General features: G+C 44.2%; 1 protein-coding gene and 1 pseudogene across 7 annotated transcripts in view; both read right to left on the bottom strand.

Moving 5' to 3' along the window:
* LOC101137195 (CUGBP Elav-like family member 6) overlaps nucleotides 1-6,703 on the bottom strand; it is a 93,273-nt gene extending 86,570 nt beyond the window's left edge. For all 7 annotated transcript variants that reach the window (XM_063698685.1, XM_063698683.1, XM_063698681.1 and 4 more), the window contains exon 1: nucleotides 4,556-6,703. In XM_063698685.1, the coding sequence (XP_063554755.1) occupies nucleotides 4,556-4,808 (253 nt within the window). In that variant the 5' untranslated portion in view covers nucleotides 4,809-6,703. The remainder of the gene's footprint in view (nucleotides 1-4,555) is intronic.
* Nucleotides 6,704-8,008: 1,305 nt separating this feature from the next.
* Nucleotides 8,009-8,634, bottom strand: LOC101135870 (large ribosomal subunit protein uL11-like; annotated as a pseudogene).
* Between the last annotated feature and the right edge of the window lie 12,872 nt (nucleotides 8,635-21,506).

The raw sequence follows: 21,506 nt of genomic DNA on the forward strand, positions 1-21,506 counted from the left end.
CATCTCTCACTGCATGCTGAGTTAAGAGCAGCACGAGTTGGGATCACACAATAAGCAGCATCGTGTGATTATCCTTTGCCTGGAATCACACACTTACACTCCAAATTGGTAACCTGAAAGGAAAGGTAATCCTCAATGAAAACCTGCAAATCATATCTTTTTGATGATCTTCTCAGATCTGTAATCCCAACACTTTGGGTGGCTGAAGCAGGCAGAGTGGTTGAGCCCAGGGGTTTGAGACCAGCGGGGGCAACATGGTGGTACTCCATCTCTACAAAAATTAGCTATGCACCTGTAGTCCCAGCTACTCAAGAGGCTGAGATGGGAGGAGAGCTTGAGCCTCGGAGGTCGAGGCTGCAGTGGGCTGTGTTTGTGCCACTGCACTCCAGACTGGGTGACAAAATAAGACCCTGTCTCTAAAAGAAAAAAAAAAAAAAGAAAAAGAAAACAAAACAAAACCCAAACCCATAAAGCCTTTTTACAAATGTTTACACAAAGTAGCTCTTTAACGTTAATATATTTTACAAATAATTACTACATATCTACAACGTTCCAGATACAGAAGAAATGGCCAAAGAAGGTATTTTAGGAGATCCAGATTATAACGAACTATGCCATTTATTAACTTAGTCACTTCTTTAATATCTGAGGATGAGCAAATCAAATACTGATAATGGCTGCAGAAGGACACAGGTTCTTATATAATAATCTTACTTCCATTCCAGAATAAAAGGGCTGGAGAAGGGGGGCAGGATTATTCTGTTCAAGGACAATGGCATCCTCAGCAACTCATAGGGATGTGCAGGTGAACATCAGACCAGGATGGGAACCTTATAATATCTATGATATACTATGGCTTCTATCAACCAGTTTCAGGAAAAGCAAAGAAGAATGCAGTCATGGCCAGGCGCAGTGGCTCACACCTGTAATCCCGAGGTGGGCAGATCACATGAGGCCAGGAGTTCGAGACCAGTCTGGCCAACGTGGTGAAACCCCATCGCTACTAAACTCCGTCTCTACTAAAAAATAAAAAATTAGCCAGGCATGGTGGTGGGTGCCTGAATTCCCAGCTACTTGGGAGCCTGAGGCAGGATAATCACTTGAACCCAGGAGGTGGAGGTTGCAGTGAGTCAAAATCACGCCACTGCATTCCAGCCTGGGCAACAGAGCAAGACTCCATCTCAAAAAAAAAAAAATGCAGTCTAATGGCAGAATTAGACTTAGCCACTTTACTTGGAAAAATTTGGACTTTATCAGCTCCATCAAGCACCATGCTCCACACCATGCTTATTAAATGTCTGGAGCAACATTAGATGGGTGCCATTCCAAATTCCAAATAATCACATCTTTGCTTTGCAAACAGGATGTGGCTTAATAATCAAACAGGGAACTAGATTCATTCAAGTATCTAGTTCCTAAAATAAGTCTATTTAACAGGTTCAACAACATGCAACACACACCCTCCAATTGGTAGAAACACCTCTCAATGACAAAGAAAGGTGGCAAATACTAAACACCTTCACAGACCATTTAGCAACTGGTGGGACTAACCCTTGAAGGTGAATTCAAAATAGAACTGAACCTCAATACCAGACTTGTTTTTCAGAAAAGGGAGTATGAATTCTTAGTTTCAGGTTCAGATAAAAACCAGAAGTTGTATTGCATTAGGAAAAACACTGGGCCGGTCAGGTGGCTCATTCTACCCTGTAATCCCAGGACTTTGGTAGGCCAAGGCAGGGGGATCACTTGAGCTCAGGAATTGGAGACCAGCTTGGGCAACATGGCGAAACCCCATCTACAGAAAATACAAAAATTAGCCAGGTGTGGTGGCATGCTCCTGTGGTCCCAGCTACTCAGGAGGCTGAGGTGGGAGAATTGCTTGAGACTGGGAGGCAGAGGTTGCAGTGAGCCAAGATTGTGCCACTGCACTCCAGCCTAGGTGACTAAGCAAGATTCTGTCTCAAAAAAAACAAAAACAAACAAACAAACAAAACCTACTGGCCCAGAGCCTACAAATAAGTTGTTTGGAGGAAGAGGATGGAAATCTGTTAGTTAAGATTTAACCTGCATATGTTGCCTTCTTTACTAAAATCAGACTCATAAAGAAATGTGTTCTGGCTTCAGCCTTGTTGGTATTGCTCTACCTCTATTTGTTTCCCATGCTATTGCTTCATCCTTGTTTCTGCAGAACTAGGATTTTAGCTCAAAGTCACCTAAAAGCCTCCACAGGAAACTACATTCCAAAGGGAAGACTCCATGGGAAGAACAATAGAGAAAGAAGTTACTTTTAAGTCTTTGGTAATGTTCCCCCAACCCAGTTTTCATTTTCTCTCAATGGACAAGAACCCTCAACTAATAAAGCTAATGAACTTACAGGAAGGTAATATATGGAAATAAACATCTTATTGAATTTATCTGGCTCTAAATCTCTTTTGTTAGGGAATTTATAGTATTCCATTATCTTACAATCTCTCCATTTCTATCTACTTGATTAAACTATGGTGCTATAGCAATGGAGGTGAAGGCCTAATTTAGAAGTATAGGAATTAGGTATGGCGCGGTGGCTCATGCCTGTAATCTCAGCACTTTGGGAGGCTGAGGCAGGTGGATCACTTGAGGCCAGGAGTTTGAGACCAGCCTGGCCAACATGGTGAAACGCCATCTCTACTAAAAACACAAAAATTAGCTGGGCGTGGTGGCAAGCATGTGTAGTCCCACCTACTCGGGAGGCTGAGGCAGGAGAATCGTTTGAACCCAGGAGGCGGAGGTTGCAGTGAGCCAAGATCGTATCACTGCACTCAGCCTCAGTGTAGGCTGAGTGATAAAGCGAGACTCCGTCTCAAAAAAAAAAAAAAAAAGGAAAGGAATTATTCTCATGTATACAATAGTAGTAAACAACCTATAAAGCTTTTGAGCATCTTATAATTCACTGTGTACCTCTGTTTCATATTTTCGCAATTGAACTATAGAGCCTAGGCCTAGGTCTTAAGACTTTTCTTGTAACCTTCAGAGTGCCCAGCACCGGGATTGACATATACCAGTTAGACGGATTTTTTTTTTTTCCATAAACCAGGCTCGAACTCTTCTAAACCAAAATCAACATATTCTGAGTGCCAATCTTGGGTAAGGCACTCTATTATTTGTCATGAAGGATTCAGAGGAAAATGTGATCTACCACACTCAACAGCAGGCCTCTTATCCTCTCCAGCTTAATGCATTTTACCAGTTAAGGACTACCCTGATGCTGAGATTGTGTTTCTTTCCCTAAATCAAATGTCACTCTCTAAAGGTCATCTGTATAATTAAATGCTTTTAATTCTATATATCAAATGATAACTTTTGTGAAAGTAATTTAAACACACTTGAAACACCATATAAAATGATATTACTATAAGACTTAACCGTAAATGTGGCTCCCACCCCCATAACATCTATACAATATAACCAAAGAGCTAGATTCCAGATTATCAAGAAACTTCTAAATTTTGAACCCATGCAGCAGAATTGTATTCCTTTACATTGTTAGCTCGACTTATAAATGTGCTGTGGAATAATTACCCTCAAATACAATTTTCAGTACTGATTACATAGCTGCCTAAAAGAAAACTGTTAGCCCCTTCCATTTTATGTGAAACCAATGTCTAAAGCGCTCTTGACTCTTCAACCCCACATTTTCCCCACCCTCATCCCTCCTCAACCCCCAGCCCCCACTCATCACATCCACTAGACCTGAACTTTGAACTCAATCATAATTCTTTGTGCTTCTGCTCAAGCCCTTCTTCCTGCCTGGAATACCCTCTTTTCAGTCCCGGCTAATTACATCTACCATCCCATTCCAAGTGGCCGCTGGAAACTCACTTCCTTATGTTCTATGATTTCTTTCACAATTTACACTTTTTTTGTTTTGTTTTGTTTTGTTTGGAGGGGGGTGGTTGTTTTTCTGAGAGGGAGTCTTGCTCTGTTGCCCAGGCTGGAGTGCAGTGGCGCGATCTCGGCTCACCACAACCTCCGCCTCCTGGGTTCAACCGATTCTCCTGCCTCAGCATCCCGAGTAGCTGGGACTACAGGCGCGCGCCGCCACGCCTGGCTAATTTTTTGTGTTTTTGGTAGAGACGGGGTTTCACTATGTTGGCCAGGCTGGTCTCGAACTCCTGACCTCGTGATCCGCCCGCCAAACATTCTATGTGCCAGAAACTTGTATGTAACTTTGCATAGTTCTTGTATTATGTCTCCCCAATTTTGAGTGTTTTCTCTGGTCTCTACCCAGCCCTTGCTCACAGTCTCACTAGGACCCTGGCTAGCTTGAACACGGTCAGAAGGATCACCTTAGATTTCTGCTGGCACAGTATTTTCCATAAATTAATCTCCTGATTGAACCGTAGTCCTATAGTAGTTATCTTTGGATGAAAACCTAATACAGCTCGAGGAGGAAGTGGAGTGCCTGTGATCAGAGGGCTGGACAAAAGCCCATAGGGCGTCTCTGGAGCCCTGGGGGAACTGTTCCCAGGCAGGCACTCTCAGGGCCCAGGAACAGGGCGGGACAAGTCCGACTCACCTGTGAGGTAAGGACGGGGCCAAGACCCGGAACCGAAAAGCAGGTCACGATAGCGCTGGAAGGCCTCGTCCAGGACTGAGCAGCCGGGCTGCGCGGCCGAGCTGACATCGTACTGGAATTGAAAGTTGTTCGGGTAAAGGACGTAGCGCTGGTCGGAGGTTTGGATGTTCTGAGGCCAGGGCCAGAGGGCCGTAGCCCGTCCTGCGAACGCTGCCGCCAGCAGCAGCGAAAACCAAAGCCTGGAGCTTGTCATGGCCCGCTGGTCTCCCCTCTCGGAGGGGGCTGGCCACGTGAGACCCTGGTCAGGTGAGCGGCGCCCCCGTGACTTATAGGCGAATCACGTGACCAGAGGCGGCTCTGCGCCTGCGACCCCAGGAGGACCCACACCCTGCCCTTTCACTTCCGGCCTGGACCTGAGGCTCCTGCTGCGTGCAGCGGATTGTGCCGGGCGTCGGCAACTGCTCGGCTCGCCAGACGGCTCACGGGCCCAGTAGAGCAGTAAATAACCGGCCACCCCTGCGGCCGTGCCGGCCGTGATGGAACTAGACAGCTCACCCGACTCGAGAAGAACGGGGTGGGGAGGCGAGGACGCAGGGCGACCTGGAGAAGAAAGTTTCCCAGATGGCTCTAGGGTGAATCTTGAATGTTGTGATGCAGCTCGCCAGGCCTACGGGGAGGTAAAGGACTTGCCAGGCTGAAGTAACTTCAGAAGCAGAAAAACGGAGGATTAAAACCACAAGTCGTTGTGATGTGAAATTTCGTGGGGCAAGAAAGGGCCGGAAGTAGGTAGTCTGCACGGCTCTGCTAGAGAGAGGATCACAAGATTACACAAATGTGATCTACTTATGACTGGAAAAAATGTGTACTTTCAGAACCAGCTTGAGGCATTCCATTGCCTCCAATATGAGCTCTTCCCTTCAAGATTGACTATAAATCTCTTAGTTACAACTCACATCCCCTTTCCCCAGACAAAACCCCACATAGCCCGGTGTGTATTTACTGAAAGCAGTAAGATATTGCTGGGGCTTTGGGTGCAAGATGGAGAGTGCTCAGAGATAATGACAGGGGCCTGGTCCTGCAGGGCCTTACGTAGAAAGTCGAGGGATTTATTCTCTGAGCAATTGAAAATCATCCCGAAAGATCTGCATTTTAGAAATACCATGTTGAGTAGTTGCATAAGAAACCAGTTAGGAGGCCCCTTTTTATTGGAGGTAGAGAATAATGAGAGACTGAACTACAGAAGTGGGGAAGGAAGACAGCTGTAGATCCAAGAAATAGTGAGTATCCGGAAGAGAAGCTTGAGAAGTGATCAAGGAGAATTCCACAGTTATCAGAGACCCTGTCTTCCTTGTTCACCACTATATTACCAGAACATAATACAAATAATGCTATTGTTATTGAGTGTCATTATTTGGTTAGTAGGTACTTTTTAAAATTTTTAAATTTAATTTTAGTATTAAAATACATGTAAAGATCAGGAAAATGAACTTTTAAAAATAAAGGGCTTTCACTGGGCATGATAACACATCCCTGTAGTCCCAGCTACTCCCAGCTATTCAGGAGGCTGAGGCGGGAGGATCACTTGAACCAAGGAGTTCAAGTTTAGCCTGGGCAGTATAGTGAAACCCTTTCTCAAAAACAAAGGGCTACTGAAATAATGATAATTTGTATTCAGGTCATAGGTACCTAATTACTAGTTACACATACATGGTTTTGATGGGAAATCAAAGAAACATTCTGACAATACAGAGATTCATCAAGCAATTTGTCTTTGAAAGTTGATTATTCAAAAACAGAGCTTGTAGCAAAAGAAGCAGAAGTTAGATCCCACAGTCATCAAGTTTCAGATCCTAAGGCTTGCATTCTTACACTAATTTCTTCTTTGCTTAAATCTTAATTTTCATCAGCATTAATTAAGTGTCTGGGTACTCTGCCAGTCAGGAGAGATGTTACCAAAGGTACAGGATTTGAGAAGTATTGTCAGAAGAGCCAAGTTCATAATCAGGCCCACAGGATCAATAATTTGGGGGAGTGTTTAGAGCAGTTTCAAAGATGAGAGCAGTAGATCAAAGTAGAATTTCAGGACTGAGCACATGCCAAGGCACCCTTTTATGTGATATTCAACCTGTACCAGAAGGGAGGAGTCATTTACTTAAAAGAGTTACACAAGATGAAAGAGCTAGATCCAAATAAAGACGCTATAAAAATTACTAATGGGGCCGAGCATGGTGGATTACAGGGATTCAGTTATTTAATTATTACTGAAAGAGCTCTTTTAGACTTAACCAGATTTTTAAACCAAATATTCTTATGCATACATAAAAGTAAGTTACACAAGATAAATTTGTTGATCTTCCAAAATATCCCCCCTTACTATACACTAGAGTGGGGTTTTGGCATAATGGCAGACAAATAGATGGAACGGAATAGAGGGTCCAGGAAAAGAGCCATTTGATTATTACTCCATTTCAACAGACACCAATTTAATTTAGTGGGGAAGGCAAGTTATTTTCAATAAAAGGTGATGAAGAAAATAGATATCCCTATGTGGGAAAAATGAACTATGATCCCCTACCTCACAGCATACACAAACTTAATTAAAAATGGATCACAGGCTGGGGATGGTGGCTCACACCTGCAATTCCAGCACTGTGGAAGGCCAAGATGGGAGGATCACTTGAGCCCAGGAGTTCAAGATCAGCATGGGTAATACGAGGAAACCCCATCTCTCTTTATTTTTTTCTTTTTTGAGATGGGGGTGGTTAATGGGTACAAAAAAAGTAGCCTGAATAAGACGTACTATTCGAGAGCACAACAGGGTGACTATTGTCAATAATAATTGTATATTTTAAAAGAGTGTAACTGGATTGTTTATAACTTAAAGGATAAATGATTGAGGGTATGGATAACCCCATTCTCCATGATGTGCTTATTTCACATTGGATGCCTATATCAAAACATCTCAGGTACCCCATAAATATATACACCTACTATATACCAAAAAAACTTAAAATTAAAATTAGACTGGGTATGGTAGCTCATGCCTTAATCCCAGCACTTTGGGAGGCTGAGGCGGGTGAATCACTTGAGGTCAGGAGTTTGAGACCAGCCTGGCCAACACGGTGAAACCCCATCTCTACTAAAAATACAAAAATTAGTGTGGTGGCAGGCACCTGTAATCCCAGCTATTTGGGAGGCTGAAGCAGGAGGGTCACTTGAACCTGGGAGGCAGAGGTTGCAGTGAGCCAAGATCATGCTACTGCACTTCAGCCTGGGTGGAGGTTCTGTCTCAAAAAAAATTAAATTTAAATTTAAAAAATGAATAAACAGTTTTTAACAATATGAATTATTTAAATTAGTATATATACAACATTGCCATCAATTTGGACAGTAGATGAATATCAAAAATAATAACATAATACAGTATATAATATTTGATTGTTTATTTTTTCTTTTTTTTTCTAGTTGTCAAATGATCCTTTATTGAAATATTTTCCTTTGTGCTTAACTAGCTGGGCATTCCACAGCACCACTGTTGATGTCATCTATGATGTCATGAGGGTGCTGGCCATCAACATTACAGCCCACAGACTGGGCAGTCCCCAGGATCTCTTTAATGGTTCCAGAGAGTTCTCTGGCTAAGGATCAGTGCCGCATCTGTCGAGCAATGTTGACGATCTCATCAAAAGTGATATTCCCACTGTGTTTAATGTTTTTCTGTTTCTTTCTCTCTCTTGGTGGTTCTTTGAGGGCTTTGATGATCAGAGCAGAGGCAGAAGGCACCACCTCAATCTGGGCCTGTCTGTTCTGAGTGGTTAGTTTCACTGTAATCCTCAGGCCCTTCCAGTCACCCGTTGCCTTGGCAATGTCATCACCAACCTTTTTTGGAGACAGACCCAGGCGGCCGATCTTGGGGGCCAGGGCAGAAGTGGCACCGACTTCACCTCCAGTGCACCTCAGGTATACAACTTTGATCTCGTTGGGGTCGAACTTCGGCGGCATGGTGGAGGCGGCTGGTGTCGGATGAACCCGGATTCGGGATGACCAAAGAAAGTTGCACGTTGGCCTCCTCCGAGCCAAAAGCTGAGAGCTATTTTTTCTTTATTAAAGGCAGCTTGTTAAATGAATAAAAACATGATTTAATTTTCATATCTATAGCTTCTAATAAAATTAATTTACATATCAGAAAAATAATTCACTGTCAGACAATGTGTTCAGGTTTTTGGCTCATAAATTAAGGGATCAGAAAGAAGCAGGAAATAAATAATTTGCCTCAGGAAGTCTTTTACAATGGAGGTGAACTTTGAATTGACTCCCAAAGCATGAGTTAGCCAGGCAGGGAAGGGGAGCATAGGCAAAGCACAGAGATGTGAAAGAGATGACATATTGAACAAAGGGTTTATGGGGCTAGCAAAAGAAAATGTGCCACGATTACCTCACTTCCTGGTCCTCTACCATACTCTCTTCTCTCTGCAATGCCTTTCCCACTTTCCAATCCCTCCACCTACTTGAAGGTCTAAACTTATATTTTACCATCCTGGAAATTTCTGACTTCTCAAATCTGGGTAAGATCCCCCTCTGTGATCTCATAACTCTCTGAGTTAATCTCACGTATCTGAAAGTACAGTTGACCCTTGAACAACATGGGTCTGAACTGCACTAGTCCATCTGTACACAGATGTTATGCAGCCAAAGGCAGATGGAAAACACAGTGTTCTTGGGATGCAAACCCCATGGATATGGAGGACCATATGCAGGACTTGAGTATATGCGGAGTATATGCAGATTTTGGTATCCTTGGAAGGTTGGGGACGTGGGGGAGGCGGGTCCTGGAACCAATCCCTTGAGTATACCAGGGTATGGCTCTATTGTTATTGTTTGTCCATTTCTCTGTCTGTTCCACTACAGTAAGAGCTTCTTAAGGGCAGGTTCTGTGTTCACTAGCCCCTGGAACAGTGTCTAGCACACAGTAAATGCTCTTTAGCATGACTTTATTCATTTTAAGAGTATTTCTTGGCCAGGCACGGTGGTTCACGCCTGCAATCCCAGCACTTTGGGAGGCTGAGGTGGGCCGATCACCTGAGGTCAGGAGTTTGAGACCAGCCTAGCCAACATGATGAAAACCCGTCTCGACTAAATATACAAAAATTAGCCTTGAGTGGTGGCGGATGCCTGTAATCCCAGCTACTCGGGAGGCTGAGGCAGGAGAATCGCTTGAACTTCCCAGGAGGCAGAGGTTGCAGTGAGCTGAGATCGTGCCACCGCACTCCAGCCTGGGGGACAAGAGTGAAACTCCATCTCAAAAGAAAAACAAAAACAAAAAACAAAAAAAAGCATTTATCTCTCTTTCTTTCTCTCTCTCTCCTTCCTTCCTTCCTTCTTTCCTTCTCTCTCTGTTTCTTTTTTTTTTCTTTCTTTCTTTTTTTTTTTTTTTGAAACAGGGTCTCACTTTGTTGCCCAGGCTGGAGTGCACTGGCGCAATTAAAGCTCACTGCAGCCTGGACCTCCTGGGGTCAAGCAATCTTCCCACCTCAGCCTCCCCAGTAGCTGGGGCCACAGATGCCTGCCACCATGCCCAGCTAATTTTTAAAATTTTTTTGAAGAGATGGCATCTCACCGTGTTGCCCAGCCTGGTCTGAAACTCCGGGGCTCAAGTGACTCTCCCACCTCAGTTTCTCAAAGTGTTGGGATTACAGGCATGAGCCACTGCGCCTGGCCTAGTATTTCTTGAATCTCCTACAGGTGTGCTGAGACAGCCAGCCCCTCAATCCTTGGGGTGGTAGGGCCTGGGGCAGCTAGACATCCTGGCGAGTCACCTCCAGTCAAGAGCAGTCTCTTCCTGTGTGTGCTGTGATGTGTGGAAGGGGAAACATCATCTCCTCTTGGGCACTTTTGTATAGCACCCTCATTATAGCCTCTTTACTTGTCCATGTCCTCCACAGCCCACATGCTGAATGAATGGTACCTTTTTCACAATTGTATCCTTACTGCCTAAGCCAGGACTCTGCACACAGTAAGTGTTCAGCAAGTACTTGTTGAATGAATGCATGAAAGAGGAAGCATTTGTGTTAAATTTTGAAAGAGTTTGAATTTCAATGTGTAAAGGAAAAGAGCAGTCTATAGAGGGGGACCACAATCTAGAAGGATAACTCTATGTAACTTGTTCAGTTTAGGATCTCCAGGTTCTGGAAGAGTGCCTGGCACATAGCAGACACTTAATGAATATTTTCTGGATGCATACAATGAAATGGCAAATGAACCTAGGCAGAGATCTCCAAAGCATCTGGAGAGATACCAGGGAAGTAAGCAATTCTGTCTGGCTGGAACAAACAGTGCATGAAGAGAAATACTAACAGAAGGAATGTAAGGAATGTTAGAAAGTAGGTTGAGGCCGGGCGCTGTGGCTCACACCTGTAATCCCAGCACTTTGGGAGGCTGAGGCGGGTGGATCACGAGGTCAGGAGATCGAAACCATCCTGGCTAACACGGTGAAACCCCGTCTCTACTAAAAATACAAAAAATTAGCCGGCCATGGTGGCGGGCGCCTGTAGTCCCAGCTTTTCGGGAGGCTGAGGCAGGAGAATGACGTGAACCCGGGAGGCAGAGCTTGCAGTGAGCTGAGATCGCGCCACTGCACTCCAGCCTGCACGACAGAGCAAGACTCCATCTCAAAAAAAAAAAAAAAAAAAAGAAAGAAAGAAAGTAGGTTGAAACTGGATTGTAAAGTAAGGAAAGTAGGAAATTGAGTGAGGTACCAGACATATGTTGTCTTATTTATCTCTCACAACAGCTGTGTGAAAATGAGTCTTAGCTACATTGTACAGGTGAGGTAATTGACTCTGAGAATTAAAATAACCTGACCCAAGTCCCATGTAATTGTCAGAACCAATGTTTGGACCCAGGTCTTCTGTCCCAAAGTTCATTTCTTTTTATATCTATCACAGTTCCTTGAAAGCTAGGCTGCAGATTGTATTGAGATTTTACTCTCGAGTCCATGGGAAGCGAGAGAAACTTCTTTAGTTGAGGAACAACAAGGTCAGAGCTAAGATTCACTAAGATTAATCTGTTAACGTATGTAGGAGAGATTGAATGGGAAAGCCAAGTGCAGGGAGATTATCTCTGAGACTGTTAGCTAAGAGTTTAACCTCACCATCCTCATGTGCTATGGGACTTAGAAAGTGTAGACTCAAATTCACTTGGGACTGATGGTTTCATTTCTCTTCTCCCACACTAGGTGGCCAGACCAGCAAGACTTAAGCTTTGTTTAACTTGTCAATGTTTACAGAAGTGCAGGTTGCCAAAATTCTCTCTGCACCCTGACTCCCACTCCCTTTTTTAATTTTTTATTTTATTTTTTTAAATGGAGTCTTGCTCTGTTGCCCAGGCTGGAGTGCAGTGGCTCAGTCGGCTCACTGCAACCTCCGCTTCCTGGGTTCAAGTGATTCTCCTGCCACAGCATCCTGCATAGCTGGGATTACAGGCGCCCACCACCACCCACGGCTAATTTTTGCATTTTTAGTAGAGACAGGGTTTTGCCATGTTGGCCAGGCTGGTCTCAAACTCCTGACCTCAAGTGATCCACCCACCTCAGCCTCCCAAAGTGTGAGGATTACAGACATGAGCCACTGCGCCCGGCCACCTTTATTTTTTATTTAAAAAGTTTTTTTAGAGACAGAATCTCCCTCTGTTGCCCAGGCTGGTGTTCAGTGGTGCAGTGGCACAATCAGCTCACTGCAAACTCAAACTCCTGGGCTCAAGGGATCCTCCCACATCAGCCTCCCAAGTAGCTGGGACTACAGGCACATGCTACCACGCCAGGCTAATTTTTAAAGTTTTTGTAGAGATGGGGTCTCCCTATGTTGCCCAGGCTGGTCTCAAACTCCGGGGCTGAAGCGATCCTCCTGCCTCAGGCTTCCAAAGTGCTGCAATTATAGGTGTGCGCCACTGGCCCAGCCATCCTGACACTCTCTAAACCCATTCCATTTCACATGCCTCTGCTTCTCCTTTATCCTGTTGCCTCCAAGCTCTTCCCTTCCTATTTCTAGATTTACAAAACTCTATCCAATTTATCACTACTGAACATATACAATTTTCTGTAGGGTTTCTAAAAATGTGTCCAGGGCCCAGTGTGGTGGCTCATGCCTGTAATCCCAGCACTTTGGGAGGCCGAGGCAGGAGGATTACTTGAGCCCAGCAGTTCGAGACCAGCCTGGGCAACACAGGGAGACCCTATCTCTACCTCTACCAAAAAGAAAATGTTGTGTCCAGTTTCCCTTCTTTTTTAGCCCAATACCCTCCTGTCTTCTAGTTTTATAATTATCCTAGTTATCTTATTCAGGTTTACTCACTAAGTCTTAGCAGACTTTCCTAAATCTAGACATACACCCCTTACAATAACTGGCTTTGTCCTATATCCATCCGATCCGAGGCTATAAATAGACCTTTCTTTTCTTTTCTCATCTGTAGAGACTTGCTGTACTTTTTAAGGATCTTGCTCTATTGCCCTGGCTGGTCTTGAACTCCTAACCTCAAGCAATCCTCCCTCTTAGGCCTCCCAAAGTGCTGGAATGACAGTTGTGAGCCACCACACCCAGCCAGACTTTCATTTATGGCCTGAATTTTTTACAAAGGTTTTTTTGTGTGTCATAAAACTAGAAAAACTAGAGCCCCAAGGGAACTTTCAACAGATCTGAGCTAAAGGAGTGACAGTGGAAAGGAGGCTGTGGGACAAATGCATGTGGGACAAATGCAATAATATTTCAGATACGGAATAATGGAACTCAGCAGCTAACTGGGTGCTGTGGGAATGGGGACAAAGGAAAGGGGAGAGGAAAAGATGTGAGGGTGTACCAGCTTGGAAAGGAAAAGAGCATGACTTTAGTCATTCATTTAAGGATTATTTCTTTTTTCTTTCCCTTCTTTCTCTCTTTTTTTTTTTTTGAGACAGGATCTCTGTTGCCCTGACTGGAGTGCAGTGGCACCATCACAGCTCACTACATTCCCCACGGAATGATGGTATACTGGCTCAGTACAAATGGAAGAGCAGATATTGGGAAAAGAGGATGAGCTCTGAGACATGCTGTTTTGAGGGATTTTTTTTTTGGAGACGGAGTCTTGCTCTGTCGCCCAAGCTGGAGTACAGTGGCACAACCTTGGCTCACTGCAACCTCCACCTCTCAGGTTCAAGCGATTCTCCTGTCTCAGCCTCCCAAGTAGCTGAGATTACAGGTGCACGCCACCACGCCTGGCTAATTTTTGTATTTTTAGCAGAGACGGGGTTTCACCACGTTGGCTGAGCTGGTCTTGAACTCCTGACCTCAGGTTATCCACCCGCCTCGGCCTCCCAAGATGCTGGGATTACAGGCGTGAGCCACTGCACCCGGCCTGTTTTGAGGGATTTTAACAGACAATTAGGATGTCCAGCAGAGCTGAGATTGGTGGCTCACCAGAGAGCTTTAAGAGTCACCTGCCCAGAGATAACAGTTGAAATCATGAAAATGTATGATATAGTCAAGGGAAAATGGGAAAAGGGAAAGTTAGCTAAAAATTAGAGGTAAAGATGAGAGAGGTTTGTGAGAGACAAGAGAACAGGGGAGAGATGGTGGCTAGTAGAGTAGACTCAGATCAGAGGTGATGTTGATGAAGGGAAAGTCAAGAAAGGACCTTTTCAAGGTCTCCTCAACATCAGGAGGACATTCAGCCTCTACATCAGGGGTCCCCAGCCCCCAGGCCATGGACTGGTACTGGTCTGTGGTCTATTAGGAACCGGGCCTCACAGCAGGAGGTGATCAGAGGACCAGCGGGAATTACTGCCTGACCTCCACCTCCTGTCAGATCAGCAGCAGCATTAGATTGTCATGGGAGTGGGAATCCTATTGTGAACTGCATGTGTGAGGGATCTAGGTTGCACACTCCTTATGAGAATCTAATGCCTGATGATCTTAGGTGGAACAGTTTCATCCCGAAACCATCCCAACTCATTCTCCCCCTCTCCACCCCCCACCCATTCCATGAAAAACTGTCTTCCACAAAACCAGTTCCTGGTACCAAGAAGGTTGGGGACCACTGCTCTACACTACTGTCGGAGTTTTATTTATCTAAATTGTATTTCTGATCAAGTCATCTTCCTTCTCCAGAACTTTTAATGGCTATGGAATGCTATCAGGATTAAATCCACTGTTATGATCAGAGCCTTTTGCTTGCAAGGAATAGAGACTTATGTTATTTCAGGAAAACAGAAGTCTATGAAAGGGATATACAGAGCAAACCCAGAAAAGCACAAAACCAAATTTCAAAAAGAGCAGAAGTCAAGGGCCTGGCTACTCTCTCATCTCCCTCTCTCTCTCTCAGTGTTCTTCTATTCCTCTCAGAATGTCCAATCAGTTTTCCTCTTTGCTTGTCAGCTACTTCAACTGCCTTATAACCTCTATTTCCTCCTGAGTGGAGTGTTGCACAAGACATGTAATGGCCACCTCAGCCCTATTCCATCTAATGTTCCAGCTCCAGGGCCCTCTCATTCTCCCATCTATGCCAGTGGTGATCCTACTGTCCTCCAAACATCTGTGCAAATCAAGATTGTTCTGATTCCCCCAGTCAGAGTTAATCCCTCCATTGTAATTCCATAGTCTGGGTTCCACAAGTACAGCTCTTACCACAGCCAAACTCGTGTTATGATTATTTATGCATGTTCAGCACTCCCATGTATCTAGGAAGGCACATGCCATATCTTAGCTCTTTTTTTTTTTTTTTTTGAGATGAAGTCTTGCTCTGTCACCCAGGCTGGAGTGCAATGGCACCATATCGGCTTACTGCAACCTCCATCTCCTGGGTTCAAGCGATTCTCCTGCCTCAGCCTCCTGAGTAGCTCGGACTACAGGCACCCACTACTACACCAGGCTAAGTTTTGTATTTTTAGCAGAGACAGGGTTTCACCATGTTAGTCAGGCTGGCCTCAAACTCCTGACCTCAGGTGATCCACCTGCCTCGGCCTCCCAAAGTGCTGGGATTATAGGCATGAGCCACTGTGCCTGGCCATACCTTAGCTCTTTTAACTGGCTTTATCATACCACTGTAATGGTATACACACACACATATATGTGTGTGTATGTATATATATATATATATGCAGTATGTATGCTAATTATAAACTATTCCTATGAATTTACATATCAGATCCCTTAAAAGGCTGTTTTTTAATCTGTGTGATGATGGTGTTGATTAAAACATATATAAAATTTCTTCCAGATCCATGATTTTATTTTGTTGGAAAAAATTAACACACCTTCAGCAGTCACATTTTAAAATAACATTTAAACTATTATTTTTCTATAGTGTACTAGGCTGAGAGCCTTAGAGATCTATAGATATAAAATGAAATAGCAACTGTCCTTCATTCTGTCTTCAAGATATTTTTCCCCCAATGAAACTTTAGGGATATTTGTATCCATATCTCCATTGCAGGCCAGTAGAATAAGAAGAACAAAACTAATGACTTGTATGCAACTCCTAACACTTGAGGGTTTTAGACCTTTTACAAATAAGGGACAACAGGATTGGACCCATTTTAGGGACACAAAGTTACACTCAAGATAGAAAATGACTCAAGATATACCTTGGAAACCTTGCTAGTGCTAGGCCACACAGGGTGATGCCCTCAGCAATTTTTTTTTTTTGAGGCAGAATCTTACTCTGTTGCCCAGGCTGGAGTGCAGTAGCACAATCTTGGCTCACTGCAACCTCCACCTCCTGGACTCAAGCAATCCTGCCATCTCACCCTGCTGGTAGCTGGGACTATAGGTGTGCACCACCATACCCAGCTAATTTTTGTATTTTTAATAGAGACAGTCTTTCACTATGTTGGCCAGGCTGGTCTCAAACACCTGGCCTCAAGTGATCTGCCTACCTTGACCTCCTAAAGCACTGGGATTACAGACATGAGTCACTGCAACTGGCTGTCCTCAGCATCTTTATGAAAATGCATTGAGTAGGCAACAGTTGGGCACAGTGCTGAGAAAGGCACTAACAATAACAATAAGGAATTAAAAGATTTCTCTCTGGTGTTATAAAGAAGGAAATGCTGTTAAAAGAAGAAAAATATGTGATGTGTGTTTTCATCTGCATTAGCATAGACTATGTCTCAAAGCACATATACGAAACCGGTGCCTCTGGAGAGGGATATTGGGTGGGTAAAGCATAAGATGGCAAGGGGGACTTCCTGTATATCCTTTTGTGTGTTTCATATTTTGTACTATGTAAATATGTTCCACCTATAACATTTTTTAGTTTTTTTAAAAAGTCTATGTCATTTCCTTTAATTCTCACAATAAAGTCTCGAGGAATGTATTGTTAATATCCCCTTTACCATGGCAGCTGTTTGATTAGGACTCTTCCCACTTTAAGCTTATATCAAGGTTGGCTAAACTCATGGAAAAACATCAGAAGTCCCATCCAGGGTTAGACCAAGAGTCCAGGGCCCCGATATTGGGATTTTTAGATCAAAATTGGACAAATTTATAGGGATATGACAGCTATATGGGGTTTAAGGCCCTTTTAGTGGGGACTCCTTCTGCCTAGACTATATCCTCCTGCCCCAGGCATCCTGAGAGCTGCTTCAGACTAGGATTATCTTGAGTCTAATCTGGTCCCTTAGGCCTCATTCCTAGAGAGAGGTGATGGTGATACATTTTATGGCAGGGCTGCTCATGTTGACCAAATCCACAAAAATAATCTGAAATCCCCTGAAGGGAGGTGGGACAATGATGAAATGGAGTATATAAATCCTTCACAGGAAGCGATTCAGATCTGATGTTATTTTGCACTGGAATTTCCCAGTGGGCCTTGCTCACTCCTTGCCTTCTTCCCATTCTCTTCCTGCTTGAGTCCTCTATATCTTATTTTCCTTCCTTGACTAATAGCCAGGCTACACCCTCCAGGAACCCCAGAGGACAGATCCCTGTAACATTTCTGTCCTTTGGCCATCCACTAACATTTGGCTTCATAAAATGTTAGTGACATATTACTGTGATACAGGTTTCCAAAACACACAGTTCACTGATGCTAGGAGTGGACTCTTCAGTGGTAAGAGCACAGTCTAAATGTCTTACCTCTGTTGGAGTGCCTTTTGGATCTTTCTCTTAGATTCCTTTTTTTTTTTTTTTTGAGTCGGAGTCTCACTCTGTTGTCCAGGCTAGAGTGCGGTGGCATGATCTTGAGTCACTGCAGCCTCCACATCCTGGGTTCAAGTGATTCTCATGCCTCAGCCTCCCGAGTAGCTGGAATTACAGGCACACGCCACCAAGCCTGGCTAGTTTTTGTATTTTTAGTAGAGATGGGATTTTGCCATGTTGACCAGACTGGTCTCAAACTCCCGACCTCAGGTGAGGGAACTGAGAACCAGTGAGGTGAAGTGCTGTTCCTCAAGAGTAAGGATAGAATCCTATTTATTGTGATACTTCCAGCACCTAGCACAGTGCCAGGTACCTAGTGGGTGCTCAATAAATATTTGTCAAATGAAAAAATTTATTCCCTGTTGTACATAGTATAGTGCTTTGCATGCCAATACATTTTTAAATTGAAATTCTTTGATCCAGGTCGAATGCAGCCAAAGGGTGGCAGGGCTGGAAACAGACCACAGATGTGTGGCCATCCTGACAAGGGCTCTCATTACCACACTGGAACTGTGCCTCTGGAAATGCCTACAATCATCTAGCCCCCTTGAGTTTGGAGTTTTTTTTTATTTGTTTTGTTTTTTTTTTGATGGAGTCTTGCTCTGTCACCCAGGCTGGAGTGCAGTGGTGTGATCTCGGCTCACTGCAATGCTATGTTGCCCAGGCTGCAGTGCAGTGGTACAATCACGGCTCACTGCAGCCTCAACCTCCTGGATTCAAGTGATCCTCCCATCTCAGCCTCCCAAATAACTGGGACCAAAGGTGCACACCACCACACCCAGCTAATTTTTTAAAAAATTTTTAGTAGAAATGAGGTCTCACTATGTTGCCCAGGCTGGCCCCCTTGACATTGAATGCAGTTTAATCATGGAGCTTTCCGTGCCTACATCCTTTTCTTAGCCCACTGCCTTATTCCAGAAAGGAATGATAATTGGATTTGAAGGTGCATGGCCAACTTTCAATTAACCCTAGAACTAGAAAGAAGCAGTGATGCGAATAATCTAAGAGTCACTGTGTTTGGCCAGTGCTGTTCCTCCCTGGTAGTAGCTGACTGACTTATTTTCCTAAAGAAAGTTTGCTTAGGGGTGTATTAAAAATCCATTAACCTTCCTTGAGTTTACATTAGCCAGACAGTGGCAGGAGGCCAGGGGAAGGATAAAGCGTTGTTCAGAGCCAATAAGTGAACATACAAGTAACTATGAAGTGATTATAGCTCTAACCATGAAGACAAAGGTCAAAGAAATAGTGATTCTTCCCATTGTGATAAACGATGTTCTGTAATATAAGAATGTTCCAAAAATGAAAAAGATTCTTTGCATTCTAGGTGCAAAAGGTTAAATACTTGATGTTCTTGTCAGAGATCTTTTAGTTGCAAGGAAGAGAATGCCAAACAGCTCAAGAGTGAGGAGTTTATCATCTTTACAAGCATCTAGAAGTAAATTTAACTATAGCAATGGTCAAATGGGCTAGAATGCCTTATTAGGAACCAAAGCTACCTGTTGGTCTCTCAGGACCCACCCTTCTCTCATCCCTTTTCCTGCATCTGCTTCATTCTCCTGTTATTTCCAATTCGTTCTCTTAGTGTTCCAGTGTTCCCAAAGAGAAAATTTGATTGGCCCAGCTAGGAAGAGATGTCATTCTTGAGCCAAACATTAAAGGTGCATACTGTAGGCTGGGTGTGGTGGCTCACACCTATAATCCCAGCACTTTGGGAGGCTTAGGCAGGTGGATCACTTGAGGTCAGGAGTTCGAGACCGGCCTGGCCAACATGGTGAAACCCTGTCTGTACTAAAAAAAAAACAAAAGTTAGCCAGGTGTGGTGGTGTGTGCCTGTAGTCCCAGCTACTCTGGAGGCTGAGGCAGGAGAATTGCTTGAACCGGGAAGGCAGAGGTTGCAGTGACCCGAGATCACACCACTGCATTTCAGCCTGGGCAACAGAGCAAGGCTCTGTCTCAAAAAAAAAAAAAAGTTAAAGACACAAACTACAGATAAGGATGGTAGGGTCATCTAATCCATAGACGACCAAAGCTCCGTCTTTTTCGTCTAGGGAGGGGATCAAAGCTGCTAGGGAGGGGAACAGAATCACTTAGAAAAGGATATGGGACAGGCAATGACTGTCATTTCTTTATTGTAAAAGCAACACGTATTTATTTTGAAAAATTTAAACACCACAATATTGTGTGTAGAAAGTATGACTCTCAGTTCACCAACTCAGCTATGTAGAAATTACAAGTGTTTTCTACAACAAATTAATTTCTAACTTCATGACCCAAGTCCCCAATCTGCTGGGCTACAGGGAAATGTCACCACAGTCCTTCCTGATGTTTACGCATTTCCCAGGGCTTATTTCGCACTCTTGAGCCCTTTATGGTGCCAAGAGGCCATATAGAAGCCTGAAAGAAAGACTACCATCACTTTAGCACATATATCTGTTTATGTATGTATGACATAGTATGCATGGTTCTTTCTTTCTTTTTTTTCTTTTTGAGATGGAGTCTTGCTCTGTCTTCCAGGCGCCCATGCAGTGGCACAATCTCGGCTTACTGCAACCTCTGCCTCCTGGGTTCAAGCAGTTCTTTGCCTCAGCCTCCCGAATAGCTGGGATACCCGCCACCACTCTTGGCTAATTTTTGTATTTTTAGTAGAGATGGGGTTTCACCATGTTGGCCAAGCTGGTCTTGAACTCCTGACCTTGTGATCCACCCACCTTGGCCTTCCAAAGTGGTGGGATTACAAGTGTGAGCCACCACGCCTGGCTGGTTATTTCTATGTATGACCATCATTTTCTTTTCTTTTCTTCTTTTGTTTCTTTTTATTTTAGACAGGGTCTTGTTCTGCTGCGCAGGCTGGAGTGCAGTGGCGCAATCACTGCTCACTGCAGCCTCGACATCCCAGGCTCAAGTGATCCTCCCACCTCAGCCTCCCAAGTAGCTGAGACTATGCCTGGCTAATTTTTGTATTTTTAGCAGAGACAGGGTTTCGCCACGTTGCACAGGCTGGTCTTGAACTTCCGTGTTCAAGAGATCTGCTTGCCTTGGCCCCACAAGCTGTTGGGCTTATAGGCATGAGCCATGGCGCCCAGCCTATTTTCTCTCTTTCTTTCTGGTTTTTTTGTTTGTTTGTTTGTTTTTTTTTTTTTTTTGAGATGGAGTTTCGCTCTTGTTGCCCAGGCTGGAGTACAATGGCACGATCTCCGCTCACTGCAAGCTCCGCCTCCCGGGTTCAAGTGATTCTCCTGCCTCAGCCTCCCGAGTAGCTGGGATTACAGGCAAGTGCCACCACGCCCAGCTAATTTTATATTTTTAGTAGAGACGCGGTTTCTCCATGTTGGTCAGGCTGGTCTCAAACTCCCGACCTCAGGTGATCTGCCCACCTCGGCCTCCCAAAGTGCTGGGATTACAAGCATGAGCCACCGTGCGCAGCCCAGCCCCACTGTTTTCTATATACACACATTTATAATCCTTCAAAACAAAAAATCAGGGCGTGATGTAACCACTATTTTGTAAATTTTTCAGTTGATAATATATTAGGGGCGTCTTTTCATGTGCACCTATAAAGAGCTAACAGTCTATTTTTATTTCATTTTTATTATTTATCTATTTGAGACAGGATCTCACTCTGTCACCCAGGCTGGAATGTAGTGGCATAAACACGGCTCACTGAATCCTCGACCTCCCTGGCCCAAGCAATCTTCCCACCTCAGTCCCCCCAGTAGCTGGGACCTCAGACATGCGCCATCACACCTGGCTAATTTTTTTTTTTTTTTGTAGAGACGGGGTTTCAC

Source organism: Gorilla gorilla, chromosome 16 (assembly GCF_029281585.2).
Source record: "Gorilla gorilla gorilla isolate KB3781 chromosome 16, NHGRI_mGorGor1-v2.1_pri, whole genome shotgun sequence".
Classification (NCBI taxonomy): domain Eukaryota; kingdom Metazoa; phylum Chordata; class Mammalia; order Primates; family Hominidae; genus Gorilla; species Gorilla gorilla.